Source organism: Carcharhinus amblyrhynchos, chromosome 18 (assembly GCF_965287045.1).
Source record: "Carcharhinus amblyrhynchos chromosome 18, sCarAmb.v2.hapA, whole genome shotgun sequence".
Lineage (NCBI taxonomy): Eukaryota > Metazoa > Chordata > Chondrichthyes > Carcharhiniformes > Carcharhinidae > Carcharhinus > Carcharhinus amblyrhynchos.
In genome coordinates this window covers 2,635,945-2,652,154 of record NC_137341.1, presented here as the reverse complement: position 1 = coordinate 2,652,154, position 16,210 = coordinate 2,635,945, and the positions used below count along the sequence as shown (strand labels likewise).

General features: G+C 43.3%; 1 protein-coding gene across 1 annotated transcript in view; it reads right to left on the bottom strand.

Annotated features, from left to right (window-relative positions):
* Positions 1-15,741, bottom strand: part of LOC145354783 (ectonucleotide pyrophosphatase/phosphodiesterase family member 7) — a 41,244-nt gene extending 25,503 nt beyond the window's left edge. Inside the window, exons 1-2 of the mRNA XM_080206259.1 lie at positions 14,918-15,741; positions 7,377-7,683 (exon numbers count right to left, since the gene is read on the bottom strand). Of these exons, the coding sequence (XP_080062385.1) occupies positions 7,377-7,620 (244 nt within the window). The 5' untranslated portion in view covers positions 7,621-7,683; positions 14,918-15,741. The remainder of the gene's footprint in view (positions 1-7,376; positions 7,684-14,917) is intronic.
* Positions 15,742-16,210: the final 469 nt, after the last annotated feature.

The following is a 16,210-nucleotide window of genomic DNA, read 5'->3' as shown; positions in this document are numbered from 1 at the left end:
GGGGAGAAAAATTCCACCCACTGTGGTAACAATTGACATTTTCCCAGTTCAGACCAAGGGTTCTCAAAGGTCCCCTTAAATTTAAAGCACCGTGTTCATTTTCACATTCGTAACAATCAACATTTAACTAGAATAACATTTTTGATAAACTCATGAAAGACCATAGACAAGATGAACAGCCAAAGTCTATTTAAAGAAAGATATTTAATTGGAGGCAGTTCAGCGAAGGTTCTCTAGGATGACCCCTGGCATGGAGGGATTCACTGAAGGAGGAGGCGGCGGCCATTCGGCCTGTTGAGTCTGCAGGGAGATCTATTGACAATTCCCCGTCGCCATCGTAACGCAAACAAAATAGTGAATATGATAATACCAAAACAATTGCTTATCAGATGCTATAATTCAAGTCAGAAACTTATGAAGTCCGCCTGGATCATAAGTTTTGCAATTTGAATTTGGCCAAGATGAGCATGAGATGTTTCACTTCAGGTATAATTCCACTGACCCACGAGGGAGCTTTTCTCAAACAAAGTTTATTTAAGTTCACAGTTAACATGTATAGAAAGCAAATTAACAATAACTTTAACCAATTACAAACAAAAAAAACCATGATGTTTTATGAATAATGAATTAATGAATATAGAAAATATCCCAATCAAACAAACATCTCAAACAGGTTTATCACAGAAACTACAAATACTCATTGATGCTGAAATTCTCTTGAGACAAGCTTGGAGTCAAAACAGCTCCCAAAACACAAGTGTGTGGCATTGCACTTTGGAAGGACAAACCAAAGTAGAACATATAGGATAACTGGTAGTACTCTGAAGAGTGCAGTTGAACAGAGGGATCTGGGAATACAAGTACAGAATTCCCTAAAAGTGACATCACAGGTGGACAGGGTCGTAAAGAGTGCTTTTGGTACATTGGCCTTTATAAATCGGAGTATCGAGTATAAAAGTTGGAGTGTTATGGTAAGGTTGTATAAGGCATTGGTGAGGCTGAATTTAGAGTATCGTGTACAGTTTTGGTCACCTAGTTACAGGAAGGATGTCAATAAGGTTGAAAGAGTGCAAAGAAGGTTCACAAGGATGTTGCCAGGACTTGAGAAGCTGAGTTACAGAGAGAGATTGAATAGGTTAGGACTTTATTCCCTGGAGTGTAGAGGAATGAGAGGAGATCTGATACAGGTGTGCAAGATTTTGATGGGTAGAGATAGAGTGGATGCAAGCAGGCTTTTTCCACTGAGGCTAGGGGAGAAAAAAACCCAGAGGGCATGGGTTCAGGGTGAAGGGAGAAAAGTTTAAAGGGAACGTTGGGGGGGATTCTTCATGCAGAGTGTGTGAAATGAGCTGCCGGATAAAGTAGTAAGTGCGGGGTCACTTTTAACGTTTAAGAAAAGCTTGGACGGGTTCATGGATGAAAGGGGTGTGGAGGGATAGGGTCCAAGTGCAGGTCAGTGGGACTAGGCAAAAAGTGGTTCGGCACAGACAAGAAGGGCCAAAAGGCCTGTTTCTGAGCTGTAATTTTTTACGGTTCTGTGGTTCTAACACCAAGGAGAGAGAGTCTAGGCAAGCCACCAACAGCAGACTTTCCACTCCAGCAAGGCCTGGAACCTTGCTTCAAGCTGACAGCAGACTCTATAATATCAGGGAGAGAGAGGGCAGCACTGCTTTCCAGCTTGATGTCCACCTTTTTCGAAACTAAAAACTGCAGCCTGCAACTAATTAGAAAATGAAACCTTAAATTCATTAGAACTGATCAGAACGCGTGACCTGCCAACCAATCTTGCTCCTAACAATGTAGGGTAACAAAACAAATCCCAGAACACCCCCAAGTCCCAGAGTAAAAGTAAACAAAACCCCATTTAAGCTATTGAATTAGCAATAAAAAGACTTCCAGCAGAGGCCTAGCAACACCAGGCTCCCCACAGTTCCCCTACTGGTGAGAATCACATTTTGCCAACAAATAGGTTGATTCTCTCATGTTTTCATGCCCGTTTGGCACTTAGTCACCCCCAAGGGTTAAAAGTTGGTAGGAAAGAGGTATTGGATTTGCTGTCTGTCAAGTTAGAATGAGATATATCCAAGGGTACAGAGGAAAGGGAGTGTGGAATTTACAAAGACACGCTCGATAATTTTCTAATCTCCCTTAGACTGAAGAAACTTGAGAACTGTAAATGTTCAAAAAAAGATGTGAAACCAAGCTACAGGCCAATCAGTTTAGACACGGTTGGGAAGATTCTAGAAGCAATAAATCTAGTCAATAGTGCAAATTAAGGAAACCCACCATAACCAACTTGTTGGAGTTTTATAATGATGTAACAGAGAGGGTTGATAATAAGAACATAAGAAATAGGAGCAGGAGTAGGCCATCTTGCCCTTCGAGCCTGCCCCGCCATTCAATAAGATCATGGCTGATCTGTTGTGGCTCAGTTCCACATTCCCGCCCTCTCCCCATAACCCTAATCCCCTCACTTATCAAAAACCCATCAACCCGCGTCTTAAAAATATTTAGCGAGGCAGCCTCCACCACTTCAACGGGCAGAGAATTCCAGAGATTCACCACCCTTTGAGTGAAGAAGTTCCTCCTCAACTCCGTTCTAAACCGCACCCCCCTTTATCTTGAGGCTGTGCCCCCTAGTCCTACTATCCTTTCTGAGCGGGAAGAGTCTCTCCACCTCTATCCTATCCATCCCATTCATCATCTTATACGTCTCAATGAGATCTCCCCTCATTCTTCTAAACTCTAACGAGTACAAGCCTGGTTTATTCAGCCTCTCCTCATGGCTCAACCCCCTCGACTCCGGTATCAGCCTAGTAAACCTCCTCTGCACCCCCGCCAAGGCCAAAATATCCTTGCGTAAGTACGGTGCCCAAAACTGCACACAGTACTCCAGCTGCGGCCTCACCAATGCCCTATACAGCCGCAGCAAGACCTCCCTACTTTTATATTCAATCCCCCTCGCTATGAAGGCCAGCATCCCATTCGCCTTCCTGACCACCTGCTGCACCTGCAGGCTGGGTTTTTGCGACTCGTGCACAAGGACCCCGAGGTCCCTCTGCACCGTCGCCTGCTGCAGTTTTTCGCCATGTAAGTAATAGTCCTTCCTACCATTATTCCTACCAAAGTGGACCACCTCGCACTTGCCAACATTAAACTCCATTTGCCAGTTCCTAGCCCATTCGCCCAGCCTATCTAGATCCTTCTGCAGACTCTCCACACCTTCCGCGCAATTTGCCGTTCCACCAATCTTGGTGTCATTAGCAAATTCAGGATAATACAGTTGGACGTGGATTTCCTAAAGATATTGGTTAAAGTGTTGCTCATCTGTGATCACTGTTATAGCTCAGGAAGTCAAAAGAACAACAGCATGACTGAGGAGAAACAGGGAGTATTGAATACAAATAAGCCCAAAAATTTACTACCGCTTTTTCAATGGAAGAAAAGGAATGATTACAGAGAGAACCTTTCGTAGAAGGCTACAGTGAAGAAGGAGGCCATTCAGCCCCTCACGTCTACACCGACCACAATCCCATCCAGGCCCTTAACTCCACACATTTACCCTAGCTAGTCCCTCTGGCATGGCTAGTCCACCTAACCAGTACATCTTGGGAGGAAACCGGAGCACCTGGAGAAAACCCATGCAGACACTGGGAGAATGTGCATACATTGCTATGAGGAAGCAACGCTAACCACCGTGCCACCCGAAAATATCTGCTTCAGGCGAGGCTCAAACTCACAACCTCGACATAGCCTGCTGGCTGCACTGCTGTATGAGTACCACGCGCTAACCGATTACACCACTAGGACATATTAACGCAGCTTTCATCAGAGCCGTTCTGAATTTAATGGCTTCAGTGTTTTCTTTATCTCGGTCTGAGAACAAAGGTTAAGATTGGCATTACATGCTAGCACTTAGTTATCATTTGTCTGACAGTTAAACTGATAAAGTATACACTGTTAAACAGCTTGTTTGTTTAATATTTCAAGACATGTTGGAGGGAACAGAATTGACCAAATCTGGGAGCCTCTGAAGGCATTCAGGATTTAAACTGCAAGATTGTGCTGGACAGATTGGGGAGAAAGTAGGCTCTGTGGACTGTCTTCAGTTATAATGCAGCCTTTGAATGGTTGCAATACGTTTCAGGCTGGAGGAACGTTTGTCAGTTCCCCACTGGTCTGTGTTGGAAATTATGCTCTTCCTAATTTACATTAATAGCTTGGTCTACGCAGCAAATTTCAAAATATGCAAATGATGTGAAACTCGGAAGCATTATGAACTGTGGGGAGGACAGTGTAGAACTTCAGAAGAACGTGGACAAGTTGATGGAATTGACAGACGTACCAGATAAATTGAATATAGAGACATGATTCATTTTGATAGAAAGAACAAGGAGAGACAATTTAAAATAAAGGGTACAATTCTGAATGGAGTGCAGAAACAGATGGAGCAGGACATCATCATTGAAGGTGACAGGACTTGTTAAGAGTGGTTAATAAGGCATGCAGCATCCTAAACTTCATTAATAAGGAAGCAGAGTATAAAATCAAGGATGTTATTAATTGTATAAAGCATTGGTTCAGCCTCCACAAAAGATTCTGGATACCACACTCCTGAAAACCTGAAGGCAGCAGGGAGAGTGCAGAGAAGGTTCATGACAATTGTCCTATATATAAAAAAATTCAGTTACAAAGCAAGATTGGAGAAGTTTTCCTTGGAGAAGGTTGAGAAGAGATTTGATAGTGGTGTTCAAAATCATGAGGAATCTGGGCAATTTTGGTGAAGTCGAAGCTATTCCCAGTGGCAGAAAGATAAAAAATAGAGGGCATGGATTTCAGGTGATTGAACATAAGAACATAAGAAATAGGAGCAGGAGTAGGCCATCTGGCCCTTCGAGCCTGCCCCGTCATTCAATAAGATCATGGCTGATCTGTCGTGGCTCAGTTCCACTTTCCCGCCCTCTCCCCATAACCCTTAATCCCCTCTCTTATCAAAAACCCATCAACCCGCTTCTTAAAAATATTTAGCGAGGCAGCCTCCACCACTTCAACGGGCAGAGAATTCCAGAGATTCACCACCCTTTGAGTGAAGAAGTTCCTCCTCAACTCCGTTCTAAACCGCACCCCCCTTTATCTTGAGGCTGTGCCCCCTAGTCCTACTGTCTTTTTTGAGCGGGAAGAGTCTCTCCACCTCTATCCTATCCATCCCATTCATCATCTTATACGTCTCAATGAGATCTCCCCTCATTCTTCTAAACTCTAACGAGTACAAGCCTAGTTTATTCAGCCTCTCCTCATAGCTCAACCCCCTCAACTCCGGTATCAGCCTAGTAAACCTCCTCTGCACTCCCTCCAAGGCCAAAATATCCTTGCGCAGGTGCGGCGCCCAAAACTGCACACAGTACTCCAGCTGCGGCCTCACCAATGCCCTATACAGCTGCAGCAAGACCTCCCTACTTTTATATTCAATCCCCCTCGCTATGAAGGCCAGCATCCCATTCGCCTTCCTGACCACCTGCTGCACCTGCAGGCTGGGTTTTTGCGACTCATGCACAAGGACCCCGAGGTCCCTCTGCACCGTCGCCTGCTGCAGTTTTTCGCCACGTAAGTAATAGTCCTTCCTACCATTCTTCCTACCAAAATTAAATTTAAATTAAATTAAATTAAATTAATTAAATTAAATTAAGGGGGGGTAGCTACAGGACGGATGTCAGGGGTAGGTTCTTTACCCAGCGGGTGGTGAGGGATTGGAATGCCCTGCCTGCTGCAGTTGTAAATGCGTCTAGTTTGGGGGCGTTTAAGAGATCTCTGGATAGGTTTATGGATGAAAAGGGATTGGTATAGGCTAGTGGGTCATTGTTTTTGTAACTGGTCGGCGCAACATCGTGGGCCGAAGGGCCTGTTCTGCGCTGTAATGTTCTATGTTCTATGTTCTATGTTCTAAAGTGGACCACCTCACACTTGCCAACATTAAATTCCATTTGCCATTTCCTGGCCCATTCGCCCAGCCTATCTAGATCCTTCTGCAGACTCTCCACACCCTCCGCACAATTTGCCTTTCCCCCAATCTTGGTGTCATCAGCAAATTTCGACACCCTACACTCGGTTCCCTCCTCCAGATCATCTATATAAATGGTAAATAGCTGAGGCCCCAGCACCGACCCCTGGGGCACCCCACTAGTCACCAACCGCCAATCCAAATAGCACCCATTGACCCCCACTCTCTGCCTCCTATTTGACAACCAATCCTCTATCCACGCTAACACCCTACCCCCAACTCCATGTCCTCTGACCTTCTGCAGTAACCTCTTGTGAGGTACCTTATCAAACGCCTTCTGAAAATCCAGAAAGACCACATCCACCAGCTCTCCTCTATCCACCGCCCTAGACACATCCTCATAGAACTCCAGTAAATTTGTCAGACACGACTTCCCTTTAATGAAACCGGGTTGCGTCTGCCCTATCAAGCAATTCCCTTCAAGATGCCTCGCAATTTCCTCCTTAATGACGGATTCTAACATTTTACCTACCACAGACGTTAAACTAACCGGCCTATAATTCCCCGCCTTTTGCCTGGCACCCTTCTTAAACAACGGCGTAACATTAGCCGTTTTCCAATCTTCCGGCACTTCCCCGGAATCCAGCGATGTCTGGAAAATAACCACCAAGGCATCCACTATAACCTCCGCCATTTCTTTCAGAACCCTCGGATGCATTCCATCCGGTCCTGGGGACTTGTCCACAATCAGCCCCTCCAGTCTGTCGTGCACCACCTCTCTAGTAACAGTAATGTCATTAAGACCCTCCAGTCCTACCACCTTTCCATCGCTAACACCCGGCAAATTATTCACATCCTCCTCCGTGAAGACAGAAACAAAAAAGTTATTCAAGACCTTAGCCATATCCCCATCCCCTACCACTAGGTCCCCTTTCTCATCCTCTAAGGGACCAACGTTCACCCTAGCCAGCCTCTTCCTTTTTATATATTTATAAAAACTCTTGCTATCCTTTTTTATATTATTTTTATATTGGCAAAAGAAGCAATGGGGACATGAGGAAAAACTCTTTCATACAACTGGTGCTAGGATCTGAAATGCTCTGCTCAACAGTGTGGAGTGGATGATCCTCCTATCGCTTTCAGGGATCATTATATTTGTCTGTAAGAAATTTATAATGTGTTTTAACGCTTAATTGCTGTTGGCTTCTAATCTTTGCTTTTCCTAACCTTTCCAATTGCCAGTTGCTTTCTGTAATCTCTCAGGAGAAAGGCTTTTCAACACATCTTACGTGCATATTGATTCTTACGTATAACATCAATGAAAACGAAGCAAGTAACGCGGTTCACGTGAAAGGTTTACTTTGTTTCGATGCCTCACCTGTAATAGTCGTGAAATGGGAAGGGGATGTCATCGTCACAAAAGGTGGGTTAATGTATTTTGCTTTCACGCCCTTTGTTGTTAAATAGTCCAAATGTGGTGTCTCCACATCCTGATCGTAATCCCAACGAAATCCATCGAAAGAAATCAACAGCAGTTTGTTGGTCTTCTGACTTTTCTGCTTTGGTTGGATTGGCAGACATATCACTGCAGTCACCAGTGAAATAAAAGTTAAATACTTCATAGTAATCCCAATGGTGGAATTGAATCGAGGCAGTCCAGAAATCTTCTTCTGGTTTTCCAAAGACTTGAAGAGAAGGAATTATTACAGAGAGAACCTTTTATTAGGACTGTTCAGAATTTGATTGCTTAAGTACATCCCTTATCTTGGTGTGAGAGAACAAAGGTTAATCAGGTATGGCATCACATGCTCAGTTAATATTTCTCTGATATTTAAACTGATAAATTATACTCTGTTAAAACAGCTGGTTTGTTTAATATTTCAACCCTTGAACATCTAGTGAACTGGTGCGACGACTACAATAACCTCTTCACCAATGTCAAGAAAATGAGGGACGTAGTCATCGACTTCAGGAAGCAGAGTGGAGAACATGCCCCTGTCCACATTAATGGAGACAAAGTAGAAATGGTCAAGAGCTTCAAGTTTTTAGGTGTCCAGATCACCAACAATCTGTTCTGGTTCCCCTAACGCTGACACTATAGTTAAGAAAGCCCACCAATGCCTCTACTTTCTCCGAAGACGAAGGAAATTTGGTGCGAGCGCTACAACTCTCACCAACTTCTACAGAGGCACGATAGAGAGCATTCTTTCTGGTTGCATCACAGCTTGATATAGCTCCTGCTCCATCCTAGACTGCAAAGGATTGCGAATGAAGCCCAGTCTATCACTCAAACCAGCCTCCCATCCATTGACACTATCTACACTTCCTGCTGCCTCAGAAAAGCAGCCAGCATAATTAAGGACCCCACGCACCCTGGACATTCTCTCTTCCACCTTCTTCCATCGGGAAAAAGATACAAAAGTCTGAAGGCATGTACCCACCGACTCAAGAGCAGCTTCAAGATTTTACTTTCATTTTTCTGAGGTGTTGTTTGGATGCGAGACAAAAAGCAATGTCTATTGTTAGCCACTTTCCCTGGAGTTGAAAATTCTGATTGTGAATTGCTGTTAGAAGGTCGTGGAGGTGGGCAGTGTCTCTTTATCTCCCTCCATTGTCTTTGGCTTTTTTGTAAAGTTCCAGGACAGAAGTCAGAGTTTTAATCCAACATTCAAAGGACCAATTCACAGCAGATGTTAAAATGTTGCAAATTCAGCATCACTTGAACATACTTGCCAAATCTAGAAAGGGATGTGTGATCATTGGAAGTCAGTTGACTTGGAACATCATAAATAGTCAGCTGTTAAGGTTTAAACTGCGTCATGTTTGCTTCTTGTAATTGGTAGAAGTTATGCCGAATCGTTTTATTATATCTTGAGCCAAAGATGAGCATGTCTGTCCCCCCAGAACCAAATTCCTACTCTGCTCCAAATTTCCAATACCCTCACTCTGTCTGCAGTCTCACACCCCCTTCTCTCTCTTCTTCCCTTGCCCCTTCTCTCCAGCCGTCACCTGTATTCTGCTCCCCCCTCAATCCCTCATCATATGTCTCCCTCTTTCACAGCTTTACTTCCTCCCTTGCCTCGTCTCGCATTCCGTCACCTCGTCTGTCTCATTTGCCCCGTCTGTCATTCCTTCACTCCGCCTCTCCCTCATTCACACTGTCTCTCTGCAGATGGAGGGAGAGACTCCCTCCCTCACTCATTCTCACCCTCCTTCACCCTCTCCTTGGCACCATATATCTGTAGTAAGATGCCCAGTGTTATGGATAAAATTGACCCCCAGCAAACATCAAATGGTTGTTAACGTTTTTGGACTTTTATTCACATTGAGGGAGGGAGAGAAAGCACAGAAAGAGAAAAATATAGGGAGGGACAGACCAAGAAGGTGACATAGAGAGACAGAAGGATATTTATCGTAAGGTACACAAAGAACTTAGAACAATACAGCACAAACAGGCCCTTTGGCCCACAAGTTGTACCGATCCTATCCCTACCTACCAGGCCTATCTATAACTCTCAATCCCACGTACTCATCCAGAAGTCTCCTAAAAGACCCCAGCGAGTTCGCCTCCACCGCCACCGACAGCAGCCGATTCCACTCACTCACCACCCCGAGTGAAAAACTTACCCCTGACATCTCCTCTGTTCCTGCTCCCCAGCACCTTAAACCTGTGTCCTCTTGTAGCGACCCTTTCAGCCCTGGGAAAAAGCCTCCGAGAATCCACCCTATCTATTCCTCTCAACATTTTATAAACCTCTATCAGGTCGCCTCACAATCTTCATCTCTCCAGGGAGAAAAGACCGAGCGCTCTCAACCTATCCTCATGAGGCATGCCTCCCAATCCAGGCAACATCCTTGTAAATCTCCTCTGCACCCTCTCAGTAGCTTCCACATCCTTCCTGTAGTGAGGCGAGCAGAGAAGAATGTCATTTTTCAATTCATCTCCACCATTCAATGACATTAAAGCTGACGTCAGATTCCTATTTATTGACTACAGCTCAGCCTTCATCTCCAAGCTCTGTGGCCTGGGTCTCTGCTCCTCATTCTATGACTGGATCCTGAACTTCTGAATACACAGACCACAATCAGTAAGAATAGGCAACAACACCTCCACAATCATGCTCACCACCGGTGTCCCACAAGGCTGTGTTCTCAGCCCCCTGCTATACTCCTTGTACACCTATTACTGTGTGACCAAATTCCCCTCCAATTCGCTTGCTGATGACACCACCGAAGTGGGTCAGATCTCAAACAGTGATGAGACAGAGAGCAGGAATGAGATGGAGAATCTGGTAAAATAGCGGTGACAATAATCTCTCCCTCAATGTCAACAAAATGAAGGAGATTGTCATCGACTTCAGGAAGTGTAGAGGAGAACATGCCCCTGTCTACATTAACGGGAATGAAGTAGAAAGGGCCAAGAGCTTTTTTAGATTTCCAGATCACCAGCAACCTGTCCTGGCTCCCCCCCGCCCCCCCGGCGAATGCTGACACTATAGTTAAGAAAGCTCACCACACCTCCACTTTCTCAGAAGACTAAGGAAATTTGGCATGTCAGCTGCGACTCTCACCAACTTTTACAGAGGTACCATAGGAAGCATTCTTTCTAGTTGTATCACAGCTTGCCATGGCTCCTGCTCTGCACAAGAAACTACAAAAGGTTGTGAATGTAGCCCAATCCATCACACAAACCAACCTCCCTTCCACTGTCTACACTTCCCACTGCCTCAGCAAAGCAGCCAGCACAATTAAGGACTCCGTGTGCCCTGGACGTTGTCTTTTCCACCTTCTTCCATCGGGAAAAAGATACAGAAGTCTGAGGTCACGTACCGACCGACTCAAGAACAGCTTCTTCCCTGCTGCTGTCAGACTTTTGAATGGATCTACCTTGCATTAAGTTGATCTTTCTCTATGCCCTAGCTATGACTGTAACACTACATTCTGCACTCTCTCATTTCCTTCTCTGTGAACAGTATGCTTTGTCTGTGTAGCACGCAAGAAACAATACTTCTCACAGTATATTAATAGTGACAATAATAAATCAAATCAAAATCTGAGAGTTAACTCTACATAGCGTACTTTGACCCATATCTCTTGATAACTTTGCAGGACAAAAGTTCCCTGTTGAAAATCAAACAGATAACCAGTTTTGGGAGAGGTAACACACTGACAAGTTCAAATCCCCATTCTCTGTCCAGTCCACACTTTCAGACCCAGAGAAACATTGTGCCTGTTTGATGGCAGTTGTCTGAGTTGATATCATAAACACTGCAACATGAAGGGTCCAAATGGATTGCTTATTTATGGATGATGACAACATTACAGGAAAGAATAAAGAGATTTGCCAACTTCAGGATGATATCGTTGGTCTGCTGAAATGGCTCTCATACTCTCTCACACGCTCACTTTCTCACACACTCTGTCTCTTTCACTGAGTCTCTCTCACTCTCACAATCGTTGTCCCTCTCTCTCTCTCTCTCAACGCTCAGTCTCTCACTCTCTGTCTCTCACACTCAGTCTTTCTTTCATTCACTGGCTCTCACTCTCACACACACATACATACACAAAATCACTCACATACTCTCTATCACACACACATGCACAGACACACACACAGGACTCATACACACAAACATTGAGGGATTTGCATACTCTTCACTGTCTCAAACATACTAACACATTCACACAGTCACACATTCTTTCACACACACACTAACACACGCATATCAAAATAGGCTAAGCAAGTGGGCGAAGACCTGGCAGATGGAGTATAATGTTAGCAAGTGTGAGGTTATCCACTTTGGCAGAAACAATAGTAGGAGGGATTATTATTTAAAAGGTGAAAAGCTGCAGCATGCTACGGTGCAGAGGGACCTGGGGGTCCTTGTGCACGATCGCAAAAACCCAGTCTGCAGGTGCAGCAGGTGATCAAGAAGGCGAATGGGATGCTGGCCTTTATAGCGAGGGGGATCGAATATAAAAGTAGGGAGGTCTTGCTGCAACTGTACAGGGTACTGGTGAGGCCGCAGCTGGAGTACTGTGTGCAGTTTTGATCGCCGCACTTGCAGAAGGATATTTTGGCCTTGGAGGGAGTGCAGAGGAGGTTCACTCAGCTGATACCGGAGATGAGGGGGTTGGACTATGAAGAGAGACTAAATACACTGGGTCTGTACTCGTTGGAGTTTAGAAGGATGAGGGGGGATCTTATAGAGACGTATAAGATAATGAAGGGGATGGATAGGGTAGAGGTAGAGAGATTCTTCCCACTTAGAAAGGATAGCAGGACTCGAGGGCACAGCCTCAAGATAACGGGGGTTGGGGGGGGGGGGGGGGGGAGCGTGGTGGGGGCAGTTTAGAACGGAGTTGAGGAGGAACTTCTTTACCCAAAGGGCGGTGAGTCTCTGGAATTCTCTGCCCATTGAAGTGGTGGAGGCTACCTCACTAAATATATTTAAGTCACGGGTAGATAGGTTTCTAATAGACAGGGGAACTAAGGGTTGTGGGGAGAAAGCGGGAAAATGGAATTGATCCACTTCAAATTAGCCATGATTTGATTGAATGGCTCAAAGGGCTGGATGGCCTACTCCTCTTATGTTCTTATACTGAACAGTCAAGCAAGGCCTAGACATTGGCATGCACAGGAATAATACATCCCCAAAACAAATTGATATTCCAGAAGCTACAGCCAACAATACACTACAAATACAAATAATCTCATATTCTAAACACCATTTTAGGTTCAGAATTATGCACAGGACAATAATAAATCATTGATACAAAGGGTCATGCACCCAAAAAGTGCTGAAGAGGTAGGTTTAACCCTCCAAAGTATTTGTCGTTTAAAAATGATCCAAATTTGCATAATAAGCACCTTTTGTCACCGTTACCATTTTAGATTTAAACTTCCACAGTCACAGGTCAAAATCTATCACCTTGGCGTACACATACTAGGTTCTTTTATGACCCAATTAACACAATGTAACCAAAGTACAAACTAAAAGTAATTCAAATGTTTTTCTATCAGTTTAACAAATTATAGAGGAAACTCCTCCATCATTCTGTCTATTTTACCAAATTATTTATGAATTACACAACTTGCACAAATGGTTTCTTTGTTCCCCTTTAAGCATTTTAACTCTTGTAACCTCAAATAACTAAATACTAGGAAAAATCCCGTCATCTGTCATAAAGTCATTGACACTCTGCAGAGCCCTTAGCTTTTCAGAAAACATATTAGCAATTACATACATTGAATCCACAAACTTTACACGTGAACATGAGGGTTACCACAGATAACATTTACCCAGGGTGGGAAAGTCACAAAACAAACAAATATTACTTTGTAACATTGTCTCACATTCAAATGGTTACATCACAAACTGAGAACATGTTTCAATACAACCATTTTTGAAACATTACCCTTTCATTTGTCAAAATTAAACTTCTTCACCTCTTATAAGTTCACGCAACTTCCCATTTATAAGTTGGTTATTTTGTGCATTCAATTTACTCATTCAATTTAAATGTCAGAAACCGTAACACTTAACGTAACCAATCACTTCAATTCGAAAGTTAACAATGAGAAAATCTGAATGAACCAAACTTTTCAAGTCTCAGTTATCACTAGGTTGTGATAAATAATTTTGCTTGTCATTCACGAACCATCTACTTAAAACAAAACACAAATACTTTTGGCTTGGAGCCAAATGAATTAACTCAGTCTCAAACAACTGCTTCAAGACAAAGAACACATGGTCCCTTCCAAGGTTTAAGTCCCTTAATAAAATTTGAACCCAGGATTATTCAAAATTCAAACTGGTTATTCCAAACTTCAATTTACATACCTTGATTTTGAAATTTCAGTTTACTTTCCAATTTTTATTTGAACTCTATCAAATCCACTGTTGTAAAAATCACAACTCGGGAAAGAACATTCAAACATTAAAAACAAAAACATAAACATCCACATCCCAACCAGTTCATTAAACACACACAGACACACATGGAAGCTTTCAACATTCATCCCACATTATCATTCTAAACTGGGATGAAAATAAAACATTGAAAGAAACAAAGAAAACAGATTAAGACAGTCGCCTTCATTCTTCCAAACTGTCATTAAACTCAAAACAGAAGTACATTCAAGAAATTTTATACTTAAAATTTAACAGTTCTAACACTTCCTCAGCCCCTTTGAAGTTAAACCAAAGTGTAAAGCATTGCATTTATTACCCACAATAAATAATCCACAAAAACAAATAGGTTTTTAACAACTCCTGCTCTCAATCTAATACAACAACAACCACCTACATTCAATAAGCAACCAGATTCCACAAACACAAAACCTAAGATTTCTCCTTAGGGTCTCTCATCTGGTCTATCTTTAATTCTAGATGCCCATTCTACTAATTCATCATAGTTCTGCGTACTAAGAATTCCCGTTTTAAGGATTTTTTGGTGAACTGGTGACAGCCCTTCTTTAAATGCTTGTAGAAAGGCTCTATCAGTTTGGGCAGCTTCAGGCGTTCCCAAACATTCTTGATATACTCTAAAGAGTCGCTCCCCAAATTCGGAGGCTTCTCAAAAATTTGGTTTCTCTTTTCTAGTTCTCTATTGTGTAATTCCAACATTTTGATTTCTGCTTTGTCATCAGCCCATTTCTTACCCAAGACTGAGACTTGTTCAATTAATCTGGCCAATTGGTGAACCAAGAGAACTTCAATTTTCTTAGTTCTGTCTTTCTTTTCCTTTTCCAACCATTTCCGTTGTTGGTCTAACGGATGAGATGAATCCCACACCCCCCCCTTTTCTCATCTGTTTTATGAATTTGTCCCTCTCAGTCGTATATTCCTCTATCAGGGATCCCGGGGGTCCCCACTGTCCTTGTGATCCCACCATAACACACAAGTTTATACTCACCAGCTGGAGTCTTCTAATCTCCCATCTCGCTCTCCCGCTCCTAGGCTGTTCTTATCAGAGTCCGGTTAATACCTGTCGGGGGTGATCAGTGCCCTCTGTACCACCGCTTACACTTCTAGACTTACACTATTAAGCTTACGCTATTAAACTTAAGGCGGCTTTTCCTTCAACTCCGGTGATCACTGACAGTCTCTTTTCCAATCACGTCTGAATATCACACTCCTTTCTCCAGTCTTTTACACCACTTCAAATTCCTGACCATCACCTGGGGGATTTCCCTTCTTAACAACCGGTCTAAGGCTGGTGTTTTAAAGACAATACTTCCTTGTCCGTATATGTTCAGTTCAGACCTCTTTCACATTCTCTCACTCTCTCTTCACAGATGACTCCCTCACTGTAGTTTGACTCACCCTATTAAGTTCAGTGATCTATTCCAGTACCCAGATTGTGGCCATTCAACCTGAGCCCGCAAACAGATCCCGGGTTTTGGCACCAAAATGTTGTAGGTAAAATAAACCTGAGACTGTTAGTGAGTCAAAATACAGTGGTTTTTATTTCAAAGCTCTGGCATTTATTCAAGAGCTTTGGGAGAAGCAGGGACCACCAGACTTCTTATAGAACACAAACACAAGTGGGTATTTATACATTATGAGCTCCAGCAGGAATTACGATTCAAAGTTCCAATTCCTGCCAGACCTCCAGGTCTTCCTTCTTGTGTCGTGATTCAGCCCCAGATTTAATCAGGAATTTCAGTCCTGCAGTCATGACACAGACTTCAATCCAGTCCCGATTCAAACTCCTTCTGCAGCAGTATCGGCATCCCTGTCTTTGAAGTTACTTGTGCGATCGCGGCTGTCCGAGCAGGACTCTTCCTGTTAAAAGCCAGAATCGTAAACTACCATCTCTGTAACAGTGTCTAACTAAAACAAAGATTTACAAAGTCTACAAGATAACAGCCACATCTTTATAAAAATGTCTGTCTTTATAAAAATGAGAGTTAAAGCATGCAAGACATGAACAAATAACTTATATTACTGCCAGGAGCAGTATAAGTTAAAGGAGATCAGCCATGAGGAAGGGTTATGTTTGTGACATATTCTAGGTACAAAATCCATTAACCCTTTCCCTACTTCACATACACATTCGATCTTTCATGATATAAACACCAGCAAAGACAGAAACTATCAAACACACTCACACTTGACAAAATCCAGGCTCATTGTCTCCCTAAATCACATTCTCAAACTCCCCGCCAAAGCTCATTCTCTCACTCCCCCTTTGACATACTTACGC